The sequence below is a fragment of the Capricornis sumatraensis genome, chromosome 3 (assembly GCF_032405125.1).
Source record: "Capricornis sumatraensis isolate serow.1 chromosome 3, serow.2, whole genome shotgun sequence".
NCBI classification, from domain to species: domain Eukaryota; kingdom Metazoa; phylum Chordata; class Mammalia; order Artiodactyla; family Bovidae; genus Capricornis; species Capricornis sumatraensis.
The window spans coordinates 6,758,000-6,776,560 of NC_091071.1; the positions used below are offsets into that span (position 1 = coordinate 6,758,000).

The 18,561-nt window shown below is 52.8% G+C and overlaps 2 protein-coding genes across 5 annotated transcripts; both read right to left on the reverse strand.

Moving 5' to 3' along the window:
* Positions 1 to 424: 424 nt before the first annotated feature.
* Positions 425 to 7,090, reverse strand: CLDN15 (claudin 15). Of its 4 annotated transcripts, none has more exons than XM_068968365.1 (7): positions 6,621 to 7,090; positions 5,811 to 6,480; positions 5,230 to 5,693; positions 2,377 to 2,530; positions 1,176 to 1,257; positions 982 to 1,098; positions 425 to 902 (listed from the first exon to the last, which is right to left on the reverse strand). In XM_068968365.1, exons 3-7 carry the CDS (start codon positions 5,444 to 5,446, stop codon positions 825 to 827), a joined length of 648 nt encoding a protein of 215 aa, XP_068824466.1. In that variant the 5' UTR covers positions 5,447 to 5,693; positions 5,811 to 6,480; positions 6,621 to 7,090; the 3' UTR covers positions 425 to 824. The 4 variants fall into 4 exon arrangements, with proteins under 4 accessions (XP_068824466.1, XP_068824464.1, XP_068824465.1 ...); XM_068968363.1 differs by having other exon boundaries at positions 2,377 to 2,541; XM_068968364.1 differs by having other exon boundaries at positions 2,377 to 2,541; positions 5,230 to 5,696.
* Positions 7,091 to 7,557: 467 nt separating this feature from the next.
* FIS1 (fission, mitochondrial 1) lies at positions 7,558 to 11,183 on the reverse strand. Its single transcript, XM_068969077.1, has 5 exons — positions 11,066 to 11,183; positions 10,052 to 10,184; positions 8,718 to 8,794; positions 8,172 to 8,277; positions 7,558 to 7,843 (listed from the first exon to the last, which is right to left on the reverse strand). Exons 1-5 carry the CDS (start codon positions 11,108 to 11,110, stop codon positions 7,746 to 7,748), a joined length of 459 nt encoding a protein of 152 aa, XP_068825178.1. The 5' UTR covers positions 11,111 to 11,183; the 3' UTR covers positions 7,558 to 7,745.
* Between the last annotated feature and the right edge of the window lie 7,378 nt (positions 11,184 to 18,561).

Below are 18,561 nucleotides of genomic sequence, written 5' to 3' on the forward strand. Positions count from 1 at the left end.
CCAGGCCTGGCTGACTTGACACCATTTCAAAGGGCTTGTCAGTTTCTGATATCCACTCTCAGGTCCAGGTAAAGAAACTCTAGACCAATCATCTCCTTGTACAGCTGTGAGAAAGGTCCAGAGTAAAAGGAATGACTTGTTATCAGTCTGGCCAGAGGGTATCTGCTATTCCGGTCCTTATCTGCTCCTTATTGGGCCTTATCAGTAGTTGTGAGAATGCCACACTCTACAAACTACTTGCAACTCCTTTCCTCCTTTGCCAGATGGGGCAGTCCAAAGGCAGTGGACAGGTGACAGCCTGGGGTCCAGGAACTGATGTGATCCTGGGTGTTGCCTCAGCCACCCCTTGCTGGGTCAATTGCCTTATGACACCTTCAACCCCAGAACAGTTCACAAGTTTATTTACGCATGAATTTATACAGACTGCAAACACTCGGGGCCGCCTCTACCCGTTTAACGGCCCGGAACCTAGACTCAGAAGGTTAAGAGGGGTCCAGCCTCAGAGGCCAGAGATGAGTTCTCAGGAGGCCGGTTGTTGGCCGCAGAGGATCCGGAGAACCAGAGGAAAGAGGCGTACCCAGAGCGGAGCTCCCATGGGAAGGCGGGACCTGAGGCCAGAGCTGGGTGTGGCTTCCGGGCAGGGGGCGGAGCCAGAGCGTGGCTGGCCCTGAACTTGATAACCTGGAGCAGGGGCCCGCGCCCGCAGCCCAGGTATTCCAGGGACCCCTCTCCACTGCGGGCAGTGGGAAGGGAATAGGTCCACAGGCCCGGCTGCCTATACGTAAGCGTTCTTCCCGTACTTGCCAAAGCTGCTGTCACCCTCTTCATCCGAGGCTGCGGCGGGCAGGCGGGCAGCGAGGCTGGCGGCCGGTATCACGGGGGCTTTGTAGGGAAGCTGGACGCTGGCCGGGGAGAGAACCCGGTCAGAAGGATGTGCGGCCCTTGCCCCGCACTCCGCCCCCGCGGCGCGCCCTCCCTTACCCGGCGGCGGGGTCCCGGTCCCGGGAGCAGCAGCAGCTGGAGAAGAGGCAGATGCCGCCCAGGATGGCGAGCAGGCAGGCGCTCCAGCCCAGGTAGAGGGCAGGGCCCAGCTCGTACCTGGGGACGAGGACGGTGAGCAGGCAGCGCTAGTTCAGGAGTCGCACTGAGACCCACCCACTGTCCCCCACACTCACTTGGTTCCGGCATACAAGGGGTCGAAGAAGTCCCTGGTGATGTTGAAGGCGTACCAGGAGACGGCCACCATCCCGCAGATACCTGGGGGAGGAACCGGAGAACCCAGCTAGGCCTGGCGGAGGAAGGGGCAGCCCAGAGAAAGGACATGGGCATCAAGTCCAAGAGCAAGCTTCATCGGATCCCTTTCATTTCCTCTCGCCAGCTCCTCACTTCTGTTTCCTACGTCAAGCTACGGCAGGCTGCTCCATCCAGCACCCAGGACACACCTCAGCCCACCTTTCTTGTCTAGCCTCCACTCTGCTCCTCAGCCCCTCTTCCCTCTGTTTATCCCACACCTGCCCTGTCCCTCCTACCTCTAGTGCCTGGACCACAGTTTCTGCAGTAGGAATCTGCTCACCAGCTCCTGCTGCTGCTGCTGCTAAGTCGCTTCAGTCGTGTCCGACTCTTAGCGACCCCATGGACTGCAGCCTACCAGGCTCCTCCATCCATGGGATTTTCCGGGCAAGAGTACTGGAGTGGGGTGCCATTGCCTTCTCCGTCACCAGCTCCTACCCATCCTCAAAAGCCCAAGCAGTCTTCCCTGATCAGCCCTGCCTGCGCTGACACCAATTTCCTAGGCCTTATGGCTCAGTGCATGAAGGCCTGAAGCCAGCCAGGCTCCTGGACTACTGGTCCAGCCTGGCCGCCCCCTGGGGCTGTGTCTTCCAGTATGCCACCTGGCTTCTCTGAGCCTGTGTCCACATCTGGAGAACAGGACAAGACCTGCTCTATCTCACAGGCGTGTTGTGAGGGGATGTGCACAGACATGTCTTGCAAATTGAAAAGGGATGGCAAGTCTTGTGGTACTGTTATTGTGCACAGTGTGTGTGTATGTGTGTGCGTGCGTGCACGTCCTAGCTCTGATCTTCCCAGCCAGACTAAGCGCTGGAGGGCAGGAACTCTCACCTTTGGATTCCCTCCCACACCTCGCTCATGCCTGGCGCCTAGTGCAGGCTCAAGAAACATTGCTAATGGACTGATTTGTAACCAAGGGATTTGGTGAGTATGGGTGAGGGTGGGGTGAGCAGGGAGAGGGGGCAGGTGTCAATGCAAAGGGGAAGGTGAGGCAACCCTGGGGTCTGGGTTGTCCATCCCACCCCCACTGCAGTACCACCCCCTCCCACTGCAGCACGGGGTCCACCCATGACTTCCCCCGATTACCAGCCAGGATGTGTAGGGCTCCTGCGGTGGCCGCCAGCTTGGTTTTCCTGGAGAGCTCCAGGCCCCCAATGTTCGTGCAGCGCAGCCCCACCATGCCTAGGAAGAGGCCCAGGAAGCCCAGGAGGATGGCGGTGATCATGAGCGCCCGGCAGGCCTGGATGTACCCTGGGGAAGCGGGGCACAGCCATGGGTCCCAGAGCCGACCCTTTCCCCTCCGCCTGCTCTCCAGCCTGTGACAGAGTCAGTCCCTACAAGCCCTCAAGTCCTCTGCTTCCTCTTTGGGCCCCATCCCATCTGAGGGGTCAGCCTGAGGGGTCACACCCCCTCCTTCCCAGGAGCTCACCTCCGCACCCCTCGACCCTCCAGGTGCACTTCGCCTCTGCCTCCATTACAAGGCTTCTGCTCAGCGCCACTTAGACACTTTGGCTAATAATGCTTTGTCCTGGGGGTGATACTCCTTTTGCACGATTTTTTTTTTTTAATTTTTTGCCACACTACTTGGGATGCAGGATCTTTGTTCCCTGACCAGGGGTCAAACCTGGTGACCCCCTGCAGTGGAAGCAGGGAACCTCAACCACTGGACCACCAGGGAAGTCCCTGCATTGTAGGGTGTTTAACAGCATCCTTGGCCTCTGCCCACTAGACGTCAATAGCAGTCCCCCCAGACAGGACAATCAAAATCTCTAGGCATTGTAAAAAAGCTACCACTAGTTGAGAACCGCTATGCTCTGCTGGGTGTTACAGACACTACACTCTGTGAGCACCCCTCCCATCACTCACATCTGGGAGGTCCCATTTAGCGCCCTGCACAGTGCCTGACATCCTGAACCTAGTCTCTTCCCGGAGTGACCGATAGGGGGCAGCAGTGGCAGCTTCTAATCTGGAAGGTGGGATACCTGGGCCTAGGACCGTGCGAGGCAAGCCTAGCTCATATGCTCCTTCCTCAGAGCCGCAGGAAACGGCTGCTCCCTTTCTGGGCCCCCTTCCTCCTCCTAGGTCTTCGACAGTTGCCAAGCACTCCCAAGGACCTTGCACCCCTTCCCTGGGTGGGGCAGTGCCACCCGTGTTGAAGGGGAAAGGCTGGGCCCCTGCCAGGAAGATGTGAAGTGGCTCAGCGTTGGGGAGCAGGGAGGAGGGGCAAAGTTCCCTGTGAGCACTTTCTCCTTTCCGGTCACTTCCTCTGGAGTTCCCCCAGCCTCTCCCCCTACTTATCCATCCACCCACCCACCCATCCCCACCTGGGCAGACCAGCTCCGGATCCCCAGGGAGCTCTTGTAGATAAGGAGACGTTATTGAAGGGCCCATAAGCAGCTGCGTGGCTGCGGTGTGAGTAAGTGACAGGACCCCCCCAGGACCAGAACTAGCCTGGGAACGGAGTATCGGCTGGCTCTGAATTCCAGCCCCCCAACCACCTGGGTGGCTCAGGGCAGGTCACCATGCAGTTTTCCTGCTTCTGAGATGAGGTTACTAATGCTGCCAATGGCGGGGCTGTAAACAGCACTGAAATGGTGCACGCGAAGCACTGATGATGCCTGGAGCCTCAGCCTATCCCTGGACAGCTGCGTGCTCTCTGCCCTCCCCGCTCGGCTCGCTCGCCCTTGCATCTCCGTCTTTCATTGTCTTCTGTGCGCAGTCATGAGAGCAGCAGTCCCCGTGGGGCCCCTCCTCACACCACGCTGCTGAGTGGCTGCAGCCAATGTCCCTCCTGCCCACCCACCATTCTGGCGTCCGATCCTGGTGTCTGACCCAGATTGTACTCAGCTTTCATAGTTCTTTTTTTTTGTTGGGGGGGGGGCGGGTCCTGGATGGGATGAGAGCATGAAGCCCCTGCAGCTGCCTCAGGAGACCCTGGGAATAGTAGGGGCAGGGGAGACCCACCCAGACTCCCTAGCGGCTCATAGCATCTCTGATACTCGGGAGGCAGTTGCCTGGCATGCTGGCCTCAGCTCTTTCCCCTGCCACCCGGCCCCTGCAGCTGGGGACCCTGGAAGGGCATGATGGCTCCAGCAGCCCCCAGTGAGGGCACGGGAGCTGCAGCGCACTGGCGAGGGCTGGGCCAACTGAAGGACTCCGCGGGTGGGGGAGTGATGTGTACTGCTCACAGCATGAGCTCCAGGCACCAGGGAGGGCCTTTTGGGGCCAAAAGAGCTGTAGGCTCCAGCCCACCAACAACCCCAAACACATATGCACACACATCCCTGACTACAGTGCATACTGAGATGTGCAAGAGGACTCCATTTAAAACAGCCTTCTAGAGCTCGCCATGGCAGTGAGACCAATGCCCCAGTGGAAGCCTGGTGCAGTTATTGACACTTCTAAGTATCTCAACACCCAGTAATCCAAGGTGGGGTTTCCTCTTCACCCCACAAGCCCCAGCACTCTCACCCCAAAACTAAAGTGCTGGATTTGATTGAGAGAACGTAGACGCCAACCTGGTGTTAACATTTTCTGCACATTTCATCTCACATAATCCTCACGACCACCCAGTGAACCAGTGCTATTCTGACCTGAGTTTTAACAGATGGGTCAAATGAAGCTCATCTTATCAGGAGGCATGGAGCAGGTCCACGGCAGGTGTCAGGGCTGGCACTCTAGCCCCGGTGCCTGCACTTGCAGCCACAAAGACAGAGGGTCATGCTAGAGCAGGGGGCCACGTGTGGCGCGGCCTCTGCTGGAGTTCCAGACAGAGATGCCCCCAGCACTCCTGGCTATAGGAAGCAGGTCTCCTCACTGCATCTGGCTTCCCTGGGCTGTATGGCACCCAAGGTCCAACCACAGGCAGCGCCCACCCTCCCTGGGGTCTCTCCAGCCTCCCGCCTCCCTCTGCTCCCTTCGGCTCTCCCCAGCCCGTACCGGAGAGGGCCAGCATGGACGGGAACTCCCAGCAGTTGTGGACGCCCATGGAGTCGGTGGCACAGCTGTACCAGAGGTTCTCGAAGATGGTGTTGGTAGTGATGACATTCCCATGCACGGTGGACACTCGCCAGCTGCTGTGCGCCAGGGTCACCCCCAGCATCAGCAGCCCCACGGCTGTGAGGAAGAAGCCGAAGATCTCCATAGCCACCGGCATGGTGAGACACAGGCCCCGAGGGGAGCCCGGGGCCCCAGAGAGGGGAGGGGCTGGGCCCCGGGGGAACCTGAGGGGGCTTTGGCCAAGGAGGGTGGTTCAGGCAGGCTAGGGAAAGAGAGGGAGGCAGGCTGCAGCCTCGGCCTCTTCCGTGGCCCAGGTCCGTCTCCGGTATGTCTCCTGCCCTCTCCCCCGGTCTCTTCGCTTCCCTGCAGGTCCGTCAGAGGAATGAGCCAAGCGCGCACAGCAGCTGCTGACGAGGAGATGGAGGGAATAAACGAAACGGGCCAAAAGTCCACCCCCTCCCCCCTGGCCTCTGGGCTGCCCTGGGCTCCCCGCCCCTCGAGGGTGGGGGGAGAGGACTTACCGGGGAGTGACTAACGGACGCGCCGCCAAGAAGGGGCTCCCATGGGAGGCACTGGGAGCCAAGGGGAAGCGCTGGCTTCTGACTCAGCTTTCATCGGAGGCCAGAGAATGGAGTAAGAGGGGCAAGGAAAGAGGAAGCGGCTGAGGCAAGAGACCGAGGCTGAACACAGAGAGGCCCCCTGCACCTTTCGGTGGGGAAGGATCAAGGCAGCTGAGCCACCCTCTCTGAATGCTGGTGAGAACAGTTCAAGAAACTCAGAGACCTCAGGGTTGAGTCTCCAAGGAAGAGTAAGGTTGAATGAGGGAATGGGAAATCTGGGGGAACCCATGGCTTTGGAATCCAACCAACCGGGATTCAAACCAGGTCCTATCCTTTACCAACTCGCCACGGGCATGAAGTCGGAGCCCCTTGAGCTTGTTTCTGCTTCCATGAGCTGAACTGTTCCTCCTCACTTCGTAGGCTATGTTGAGAACTGTGACCGCATATCAAAGCTCCTTGCAAGTATGAACTGCTCAGTACCAGGTGAATGCCCTGGGTGTCCAAGGCCCAGGTTGAGGCCACCAGGGGTTGTTCTCCTCCAAACTTCCAACTTCCTGAACTTTAATTTCTCCCCTTGTTGGGTTGATCTTTGACTCTCGGCAAAAAGCTTGATCTTGCTGCCAAAGGGGCCCTAAGTGGGATAAATCACAAGCCCAGGACGTGATCCTCTGATAATCTAAGCAGCTCAGAGTTATCAGAACCGTCACCGGCTCTACTAATTATGACAGATTAGAAACCTCTGGGTCCCCACCCCAAGCCAACGCTGAGCACCTGTCCTGGCAGAGACGGTCTCATTTCCCACCCTGAGGCCACAGCCCGGACAGCTCCGGTTCTCTTCTGGCGAGCGTGGCTGGGGCTCAGTTCCAAGGGGCTCATTCTACACCCAGGCAGTCACACGGGACATCACTGTGCTGAGGTGTAATCCCCATCCTCTTCCCTGTGCCAGGCTCCTCCATGCTGCCCACAGGTGCCTCCTCCCCTGTCCCCTCAGCGGGGATAAGGAATGAGAGGTATGAAGTGAAGCAAGACAGGCCCAGGCTGAGCCTGGCACGGGCTAATGGGTGTGAGGCCAAGTGGGCTGGGTGGAGACTGGGTTCCAACCTTCTTTCTGCAACTGGGATGTCCTGGGTTCCTCACCTCTTCCGTGACCTATGCCAAGTCCATGCCAAATGCCCATTTCCTCCCCCCCTGCCCCGCCCCCGGTGGCCCCCCTCCCTTAAGGAGAGGGACAGGGAGGAGGAAGGGGAGGACACAGGACAAAGGGAGGGAAGGGTGGAGGTTTTGGAGGAAGCTGAGTGGGGGCCTCCCTGGTGTGGAAAACTCCACGCTGAGAGGCAGCTGAGTGGGTCAGAGGAGACATCAGTCTTGCCTGTCCCTTTCAGCTCTGCCCTTCCCGCCTCTGGTCAGTTTTCTGTCAGGAGTCTAAGGCCATACAAAGGCCACATCCCTATGCTGCCTGCCACTGCTCAAGGACATGGCTAGTGGTGGGGGAAGGAAGGAAGGGTGTGGGGTCTGGGCAGCTTGGTGGACAAAGGAGAACCCCACAGCAGCCTCCGGGGTAGGAGCAGGAGGGCGCAGAGCAGGAAGGGCACACGTGTGACCCCGTAAGCTTAGCCATATATTCCATTTTCTTATCTCCTGGGCCCAACCAAACCCACCCCTTTCTCAACATGGACACCAGAGGTTCCCAAGCCCAAGTCCAGGTTTATTTACACTCATCTCCAAGCACATGATTTGGGGATAGGTGACAGGTCTCAGGGGAGAGGAGGGTGACGTCCACAGAGGACAGGATGCAGTGCAGGAGAAGAAAGGGATGGCCGGGGGGGTGGGCCTCTCTTCCAGTGTCCTCCACGGGCTCCCACGTGTCCCTGCACAGACGCAGGGATGCCGTCTCCTTCAGGATTTGGACTTGGACACAGCAAGTCCGATGAGTCCAGCCAGTCCCGCTACGCCCAGGGCCATGCCTCCAACGATGGCCATGCCCACTAATCCATCTGGGGAGAGGAAAAGGGAGACTGTCACGAGGCCAAACCTAGTCCCTGCGGCGACCTGGGCTACCACCTCACGGCCTGCTGCTCCTTGGCAGAAGACATGCCTCTCTCCCTGGAGTCCTGGTGTGAGGGGCCCTGAGGGCCAGGGAAAGAAGAGAGTTTGAGGAGGAACTGCCTGGAGGGCATCATCTGAAGGGAGACCAGAGGGCCCAGGCATGGGCGACAGAAGAGAAGTTAAGAGAGTGGAGAGGGGCCCGGGGATGCTGGGGGCCAAGGAAACATGAGGGCAGGGAGTGGAGGGAGGCAGAGGGGCAGAGAGGACGGCCTTCACCTTTCTTCATGGCCTTGTCAATGAGCCGTTCCAGTTCTTTGGCCTGGTTGTTCTGCGGCTCTGTCTGCAGCAGCCCTCGCACATACTTCAGGGCCTTTTCATATTCCTGCACTCAGGGAAAACAACACACACCCCCTCAGAATTCCATCCCTCCGCCTGCCCATCAGAGGGGCCTTCTCTCCGCTGGCCCTGGGGCTCCTCCCTCTCCCTGCACCCCCTCCCTTGCTCCAGCCCCACCCAGAGGAGTAGAGTCCACAAACCACCCCAACTGTGTGGGGGTGATAAGCTGAAGGAGATAACAGCCCAAGGCTTGGGGCTGCACCCCAGTGCTGACATCACTTTGCTCCCCACACCCTCGGCACCCGGATCCTCCGTCTCTCGCCTTCCCTTAGTGTCCTGGCCTGCTTTCACCTTGTACCTCTGTACCCAACACCACCCCCTGCCTACTGCCCTCTTTGGCCTGGGCTCTACCCTGGAGGAGAGAGATGAGTGGGTGCTTGACCACCCAGGCAGGGTGGAGGGGGAGAAGGAAGTGCTCTGCTTTACCTTGAGCCTGTAGTTCCCCACGGCCAGGTAGAAGACATAATCCCGCTGCTCCTCTTTGCTCCCTTTGGGCAGCAGCTCTGGGGAGTCGGGAGGAAGGAAAAGGGTGAAAACCCCTTCTCTTCTTTCTTAGTGCCTGTGTCCCAGACACCCCCTTCACTCCCTAAATTCACTGTCTTGAGCCTCCACTTCGGCTCCAGTCGCTCCGGGCTTCCTACCCAGAGCCGTGGGGCAGCATGAACCCCAGCCAACACTGAGGTGTACGCAGCCCCCATATCAACACTCCAGTCAACGCTGGTTCATCCAAGTGAACTAAAAGCAAATCAGAGCAGTGGACAAGCCAAAGGCATCTCTACTCCAGTTGCTTGCTGCCCAGAGTAGTGTTCAAAATAAGTTTTCATTCCTTCTCTTTTTAAAAAAACAGCTCCAAACTTGCCTTCAACTACCCCTCCCTGAAAGATCCCATCTAACTTTCTAAGTTCAGTGACTTCCCATAAGGTTACGTGTTCAGCTGTACTCTGTGTACTAGAATTTGTTGCTAAGTGGGCAGGTGTTTATACAGCTTCCCAAGCGTCTGTCAACTAGAATGGCAATGTTTAGAGACCACTTCTGCAGCTGTGTCCTATTTCTTAGGAACTGGAGGCTGAGATGATTTGCATTCAGGAAGATTCTTACTTTTATGGATTTACAATAGGTATCTTTGGCTAATATAGTGATTGTTTATACACCATTACTTGACCAAGAGAAAAGGGGTACAGAGAAATTTAAAGGTCAAGTATTGTGGCCTCTGACAAATGCTGACCTATCCAAAGTTAACAGGAAACAGTATTCTGATAAAAAAAAAACACCATCTGCTCACAGGTTTTGAGGACGGTCTTCTGGACTTTTACGTGACTCGCCCCTAAGGTTTTCAACAATAGCTGCTAAATAACCAATAAGGTGAGGTGTGGGGGCAAAGACAACATGACTGGGACACGTGAAGACAGGAGCTTCTGTTCCCAATTCAGCCATTAATTAACCAGCTGTCTGACCTGAAACCAGTCCCTTTCCTTCTGTCTAGATGACCAGATCACCAAAGTCCCTCGGGGACTGACATGCTATGACTGTCTGGCAAAACACCAATGAGGTAGCAAGTAGCCAAAAGCACACTGGGAGAAGTCAGACTAAGTGCAGCCCTTTCCTGCAGTGAGTTTACTGGAAGATAACTGAACGCTGAGATCCCATGTTGAAAGGATCCCCACACTGGAGATGGAGGGAGCAAACCAGGCCAATGGTGGCAGAGAACGACGATGGCAAGTTGGGAAGGAGCGAGTTGGGGAGTCAGCCTAGCACCTCACCCTCCAGCAGAGCAAGGCCTTTACGGATGTCGTCGTTGTACTTGCTTCGCACGAGGCACCAGGCATATTCAAACTGCGTGCTCTTGGACACCGAGCCTGCTGCCTTCTCAGACTTAAATTTCCTTTCAAATTTCTGCCACAGGAGAGGAGAGGAGTCATTTAGAAGTGAAGGGGGCAAGCTGAACTCTAGCAGGACCTGGGTGTCCCTGTTACCCATCTTCTCCCTTGCCACAACCCCCGTTCGGGTCTTGGGGTACCCGACCATGGGGTACCCCAGGTCCTGCAATCTTCATCTCTGGGACCCAGGCATTCTGCTTCTTAGTGCCGGGTCGTCTCCTTTGTCTCCTTGGACCTCCCCTCTCTGCTTCCCTCCCCCCTAGTGGTGCCGAGTGGAGATGCCACCTGGTGGCGGCCCCAGGCACCGCTCCCGGAGCAGCTGACCCCGGGAGGCTGCCCTGAACAGTAAACAACAGGCTGTCAGAATAGCTCAACAACAGTCCAGCCCACGCGGCCCCTCGTCGGAGACTGCTTCTCTCAGCCCCACCCTGCCTAGTCTGGACCCTATCTTATCTGAAGGAAAAAACCGTAATAAACCTGCCTACTTCCTATTAGAGCTACGAAGATTGAGACATCCCCTACAAGGGACTTAGCGCTGTGCCGGATTGAGTACTATGTGAAACTTTACGGTGGTCGCTGTGCTCCCCCGCCACTGAAGGAGCACTTAAAATCAAGTGCCCGCATCCTGACCTCGAGCTTCTGAGAGAACCTAGCACCCGTCAGACTCCAGGCCCCGAGTCTGAGGCGTGGTGGCACAGGAAACTACAACTCCCACTAGGCTCTGGGGCAAAGTGGACCCTCTGGGCAAGAGCCGAACGCTGCTGGGGCTGCCGGGAGCCGTAGTTCGGCTTCTCTAGGCAAAACTGATGCTGGGAGGAGAGTTTGGCCCCTACCCGACTCTCCTCAGGGCCCGCCCCTCCGAATCTTCCTTTTCCCTCCCTCGGAGCCGGGCCTCACCAGCAGGTCCTCCACAGACACCAACTCGTTCAGCACGGCCTCCATGGCCGCCGGCCCCGCAGTCCTCACAACTCGGACGCTACACTGCCACTTTCTCCATGGCCCACTGACAGGGGCGGAGAGTCACTTCCGGTGTCCGGCGGAAGCGGGACCGCCCTCCCCTAGGCAGAGCCAATCGCTTCCCGTAGCCGCCGCCGAACCCGCCTCCGCCTACCGCCGCCGCCGCGCGCAGATGGGCTCACTGATGCGCATGCTGCAACTGGTCCCTCTCCCTCACCAGAGCCTGCAGGCCGCGCACGGCGCCTGGCCAGTCCTAAAGCTGGTCTTCCTGGGTACCCTGCAAGTGCCTCCGTCTACGGAGGCTCCCTCAGTGAAGTACGAGATGGTGTCTTGATGGTTAGCCCCCAGACTGAAAACAGCGTAAAGAGAAGGTGGGGATCTGGGCATGGATCCCGTAATTTTAAGATCTAGTCTAACCCTCTCTCTTCCTCCATCCCCTCTGCCCCAACTCCCTGCTCCCAGATATCTAGGACCCTAGGGGCTACGTGACTTTTTAGTGCCTGCAAGAAAATCATAACTAGTACCAGGGTTTCCAGGGCCCGGGCGGACTTAACATGCAAGAGCAAAGAAAACTAGATCTGTCAACCGTAAACCAGAGACTGGAATACATACTAATGGGGGATGCTATTAATGGGAATTTAAAGAAAAGCTGTTGCCTCTGCTTGCACAGAAGGTCCAATATTTTAAATATTATTTAATAAAGCATCCTCTGGGTGTACTCAAGGGGGAAAGGCCATTCATGTGGGGTCATGGGCATTAAGGAGCTTGGAAGTGAGAAGCAGCAAAACATGGAAAGGGGATATGCTGCATGCTGGTCTGGCATCTGTGTTCTGTGCAGTGAAGCGTAGGTCATGAGGGTCGCTCAGTCGTGTCTGACTCTGCAACCCCATGGACTGTAGCCTACCATGCTCCTCCGTCCGTGGGATTCTCCAGGCAAGAATACTAGAGTGGGTTGCCATTTCCTCCTCCAGGAGATCTTCCCAACCCAGGGATCGAATCCAGGTCTCCTGCATTGCAGGCAGATGCTTTACCATCTGAGCCACCAGGGAAGCTAAGTGACTTTCAAATTCTCTTTACCTTGACCCACAGTACTCCAGCACACCTGTGAATGTAAGTTCCCCGAGGGCAGAAACTGTATCTTGTTTATCTGTCCATTTCTAGCTCTGAGCACAAGGAAAATGAAATGTTCAAGAAATATTTCTTGAATTGTCAGGAAATAATAGTAATGACCACAGTGCAAATGCAGGGGGTTAGCGTCCAAACAAACACCCTTCACATTTGCAAAGCCCCTTGAATCTTTTCTTCCTCATAGCCTTGTGAGTTAAAGTAGGGAGTTATTCTTTTCTGTTTGGCTTGGACAGTTGATATGAGCTCAGTAAACTTTAGGAGAAACCTCAATTTAGGGAACTGGCTCCATAATAGTCAAGGAGAAAAATTTACGTTCCTTCAAAGATGTACTGGGTGCCTAAGTTTGGCTGGGCATTGGGGTGAGCAGAGAGGGTAAAAAGGTGTACATAATATGAAGCAGATGAGTGAAAACAGGGCTGAACACTAAGGGCAAGTAGAACTTACCTTCCTTTGAAGGCAGGGAATTTAAGAAAGGCAAAAGTCCACTATTTCTATCAGGATGTTACTTTCCTCAGGTGGCCTGCTACCCCTCATCCGTGTTTGCATCTGTTGTAGCTCTTGGCACAGGCCTGGCGCATGGCAAAAACTCCATCAGGGTTTGTTAAATGTAATTTGTGGGGGGAAAAAGAATGTGTTACATGGCTCGATTCTGTGCCAATGAAGAGATCTTAAGTTTGTTCCTTGGGTCCAGTAAGCACAGCCATCCACCCTGGATTATAGGGATAAGAAGTAGTGCCTGTTCATTTTACTTCCAAATTATGTTTCTCCGTCTTTTTCAAAAACATCTGCTTTATTGAGTATGCCAAAGCCTTGGACTGTGTAGATCACAACAAACCGTGGAAAATTCTTAAAAGAGACAGGAATACCAGGAATATCACCTGACCTGCCTCCTGTAGGTCAAGAAGCAACAGTTAGAACTGGACGTGGAACAACAGACTGGTTCCAAATCAGGAAAGGAGTACATCAAGGCTGTATAATATCACTCTGCTTATTTAACTTACAGGCAGAGTACATCATGCGAAATGCCGGGCTGGATAAAGCACAAGCTGGAATCAAGATTGCTGGGAGAAATATCAGTAACCTCAGATATGCAGATGACACCACCCTTATGGCAGAAAGCAAAAAACTAAAGAGCCTCCTGATGAAAGTGAAAGAGGAGAGTGAAAAAGTTGGCTTAAAACTCAACATTCAGAAAATGAAGATCATGGCATCCAGTCCCATCACTTCATGACAAATAGATGGGGAAACAGTGAGAGACTTTATTTTTGAGAGGCTCCAAAATCACTGTGGATGGTGACTGCAGCCATGAAATTAAAAGATGTTTGCTTCTTGAAAGAAAAGCTATAACTAACCTAGACAGCATATTAAAAAGCAGAGACATTACCAACAAAGGTCCGTCTAGTCAAAGCTATGGTTTTTCCAGTAGTCATGTATGGATGTGAGAGTTAAGACTATAAAGAAAGCTGAGTGCTGAAGAATTGATGTTATTGAACTGTGATGTTGGAGAAAACTCTTGAGATTTTCCTGGACTGCAAAGAAATCCAACCAGTCAGTCCTAAAGGAAAACAGTCTTGAATATTCATTGGAAGGACTGATGCTGAAGCTGAAGCTCCAGTACTCTGGCCACCTGATGCGAAGAACTGACTCATTGGAAAAGACCCTGATGCTGGGAAAGATTGAAAGTAGGAGGAGAAGGGGATGAAAGAGGATGAGATGGTTGGATGGCATCACTGATTCGATGGACAGGAGTTTGAGTAAGCGCTGGGAGTTGGTGATGGACAGGGAAGCCTGGCGTGCTGCAGTCCTTGGGGTCACAAAGAGTGGGACATGACTAAGCTACAGAACTGATCTTTTTCAATAGCATCCAAATGCAAACTATTGTCACTTTGGAATAGGCAGAGAGACCTTATAAAAATACAATTCTCAGTTTATCTGAAACCCTTTAATAGCTTCTCACTGCTGTTAGAACAAAGGCCAAAACCTTGCAGCAAAGCCCAGAAGGTTCTCTCTAGTCTGGTCTGGCTCCTGCTCTGCATGATCTCTCCTTCACTGCCTCTCCCTGTGTGTACACTAACCCCACAGGCCTCCTTTCAGTTCTGCAACCCCTAGTGGCCACAGGCCCTCTGTACATGCAGTCCTTGCTATCTAGAACATTTGCCCTCCGCCATGAAATGCCCCCCGCTTTGCTTATATGACTCATTCATTCATCTGTGATTTAGTTCACTCAACAGATACTTATTGAACACCTGTTACGTGCCAGGCACTGTTTAAGTATTTGGGATCAGCACTGAATAAAGTTCCTGTTCTCAGAGAACTTGCATTTTAGTGGGGGAAACAGAAAAAATAATCAAACAAGTAAATAACTAGAAACACAATAATGGCAGGGTGCTGTGAAAACAAGAAAAGCAGGGGAAAGGGACTGTGAGAGAAGAGGATGCTGGTGGAGGAGAGCTCAAAGAAGCCCACCGTGGAGAAGTGACACCTGGACAGAGAACTGAAGTAGCCGTGCAGGTGAATGGGGAGAACACTCCAGGGAGACGAAACGGCAAGAGCCAAAGCCTTAAGGAAGGAACACATAAGAGTGGTTTAGAAAATGAGGGCAGAGAGGTAGCCAGGGGCAGATCGTGGGGGTCCTTGTAGACTATGGTAAGGAAACTGGACTTAATGTGATAAGTGATGGGAAGGCATTGGAGGGTTTTGGGCAGCAGAGTGAAATGATCTAGTATAGAGCAATCCCTCTGGTGGCTACTGGGGTGGCCCAGGCAAGAGATAGTAGTGACCTGGTCTATAGCGGTAGCAGTGGAGGTGAAGGCATTCAGGATATGTGGTCAGAAGGTATGGTCAGCAAGAACTGCTGTTGGACTGGATGTGAGAGAGGAGGGTAGGATGACACATAGGTTTGTGCCCTGACTGACCTGGTGAATTCCTACTGACGTCAGTTCTAAGCTCTAAGACTCCTCCTTAGGGAAGGCCTTCCCTGGCATCCAGATTAGGAGGGCTCCTGTTGAGAGGCTGAGCACTACCCATCCTGCATCTTCAGAATATAAGACTGAAACCCGCTCATTCTTTTCTTAGTTAGCCCTGTGTTTTTGTGAACCACACGAGTGTTGGTTTGGGTATGGTGATAACATCTTCCAGGAGCCAAAGACTATTCTGCTATTGTCTCTTTTCTTCCCCACATAAAGGAAGACTCACATGTGACCTGTGGTCCAAAATGACACCAGGAAGGTAAGAGTTCTGTTTGATCTATGAGGAAACTGAGACTCAAAAAGCTTAATTCATCTCCCCAAGGTCACAGAGCTAGAAGCGGAGGAGCTGGGATTTAAACCTGAGTCCTGCTTCAGCATCACGGACGACGAGTCAGTTAAAGAATAAACAGACGGATATGACGACTTTGTAAGTATGCTCCAGTTTTTATCTTTAAAAAATTTAAGTGTAAATTTGTCATTTTTTTTGGTTTTTGTTTCGCACGGTAGAGGACTTCCCTTAAGCAGCAGATGAATGAGGAAGGAACAATTCAGATTAATTCAAAATGAAAACAGGCAAAGCAACAGCAATAACCTCCCTCCCCTTTTTTTAGTAAAATACAGTAAAATTAAAAACAAAACCCCCCAAACCACCAACAATGCCCCTGCGATTGTTGTATAACTGACTTCTGTCTCTTGGCAAGTGGCCTGTGTTTTTAGTTCACAGTATGTGTTACTTTATGTTTCCCCTCATGAGAAACGCTGGGCTGGAAGAAGCACAAGCTGGAATCAAGACTGCCGAGAAATATCAATAACCTCAGATATGCAGATGACACCATCCTTATGGCAGAAAGTGAAGAGGAACTAGAAAGCCTCTTGATGAAAGTGGAAGAGGAGAGTGAAAAAGTTGGCTTAAAGCTCAACATTCAGAAAACAAGGCATCTGGTCCCATCACTTCATGGGAAATAGATGGGGAAACAGTGTCAGACTTCATTTTGGGGGCCTCCAAAATCACTGCAGATGATGACTGCAGCCATGAAATTAAAAGATGCTTACTCCTTGGAAGGAAAGTTATTACGAACCTAGATAGCATATTCAAAAGCAGAGACATTACTTTGCCAACAAAGGTCCATCTAGCCAAGGCTATGGTTTTTCCAGTGGTCATGTATGGATGTGAGAGGTGGACTGTGAAGAAAGCTGAGCACTGAAGAATTGATGCTTTTGAACTGTGGTGTTGGAGAAGACTCTTGAGAGTCCCTTGGACTGCAAGGAGATCCAACCAGTCCATCCTAAAGGAGATCAGTCCTGGGTGTTCACTGGAAGGACTGATGCTGAAGCTGAAACTCCAGTAGTTTGGCCACCTCATGCGAAGAGTTGACTCATTGGAAAAGACCCTGATGTTGGGAGGGACTGGGGGCAGGAGGAGAAGCGGACGAAAGAAGATGAGGATGAGATGGCTGGATGGCATCACTGATTTGATGGACATGAGTTTGGGTAAACTACGGGAGTTGGTGATGGACAGGGAGGCCTGGTGTGCTGCGATTCATGAGGTCGCAGAGTTGGACACGACTGAATGACTGGACTGAACTGAACTGATGTATTACTTGCTAATTATACACTTGTTTGATTTGCTGATGAATGCCACCCTCCTGTATTAGACTGGAAGCTACAGGAGGGCAGGGTCTGTCTGCTTTGCTCATCTTATGTCCATAGAGCTCAGAGCCTCTACCAGTAGATACTCAATTTGTACTAATTATTGTTGCATAAATGGTTATTGCAGTTGCTATGATTAACTTTTTGGAAAAGAAACCAGCCAATATATAGTAAGAGCTATATTATTTGACTAGTAATCTACTTCTGTGGGGGAAAAAGTATTCAACAAAAGCTGAAAAGCAAGGAAAGAAAAGGCATGAAGATATTCATTCCTGCGTATCTCTGAAGGTAAACAAACAACTAAACCACCAAGGAATGGTTTTATTAAATGATGTTACATCAATATTATGTTACATCAATATAAGAATAAACAGCCTTAAAGTCAGTCATCTGGATTGTAGGCTGATAATATTCAAAACAAAACAAAACAGTATGACCTTCTCAAATTCAGTCCTGTGAGTGGGCAGAAAGGAAACTGACATTTTTTGCTGGTGGAACCAAAACCTAGAACTGGTACTTGGTGGCAGTGGCCCTCCTTTGACGACACCAGAAATTGGAGCCTGTTTCGGACTTCTGCCTTACAGCATCTTGTCAGGTCAGCCCAGGAGAAGTTCTGAGCAAACACCCACCAAACAGAATTCCACTATTATTTTTAAAAACTTAATAGGAGATGAAACCAGTCAATCCTAAAGGAAATCAACCCTGAATATTCACTGGAAAGACTGATGCTCAAGCTCCAATACTCTGGCCACCTGATGCGAAGAGCCGACTCACTGGAAAAGAGCCCGTTGCTGGGAATGATGGAGGGCAGAAGGGGAAGGAGTGACAGAGGATGAGATGATTAGATGGCATCACCGACTCAATGGACATGAGTTTGAGCAAACTCCGGGAGATAGTGAAAGACAGAGAAGTCTGGAGTGCTGCAGTCCACCGGGTCGCAAAGAGTCACACATGACTTAACGACCGAACAACAACAATTTATTATCTGGCTGTGCCCAGTCTTAGTTATGGTATGCAGGATCTAGTTCCCTGACCATGGATTGAACATGGGCCCCCTGGGTGGGCGCGCGGAGTTTTAGTCACTGGACCACCAGGCAAGTCCCAAGCGTTCCACTATTTGTGTTCTAATCTTCAGTGATCAGTCTCCTCTACGTCCCACTTTCATCTACTGTTTAATTAGACAGGAAGTCCTGTCAACTCCCAACTGATTCATTCATCCATCCAACAAAACATTTCTTAAGGGTCTGGTGTGTTCCAGGCACCCTTCTAAGTGCTGGGTAAGAGAAATGAACTAAACACGTAAATCCTTCTCCCATGGAAGTCATAAACCCTTCTCCCATGGAAGTCAATCTTAGGGGAAGAGAAAAGACAGCTAACGAATAAATAACATAACTTCAGGCCTCCGCTGCCTCCATTCTGTCGTCATACTCTTTAACAGCCTTCACCTGTTTTCCTCTTTCAACCCAGCCTGGCTGCCAGCTGCATTTTAAAGTGCAGATCAGACCCCACATCGCTTGATTAAAATACCGTCTAGACTACTCAGGCCCACTCCAGTACTATTGCCTGGAAAATCCCGTGGATGGAGGAGCCTGATAGGCTGCAGTCCATGGGGTCGCTAAGAGTCGGACACGACTGGGCGACTTCACTTTCACTTTCATGCATTGGAGAAGGAAATGGCAACCCACTCCA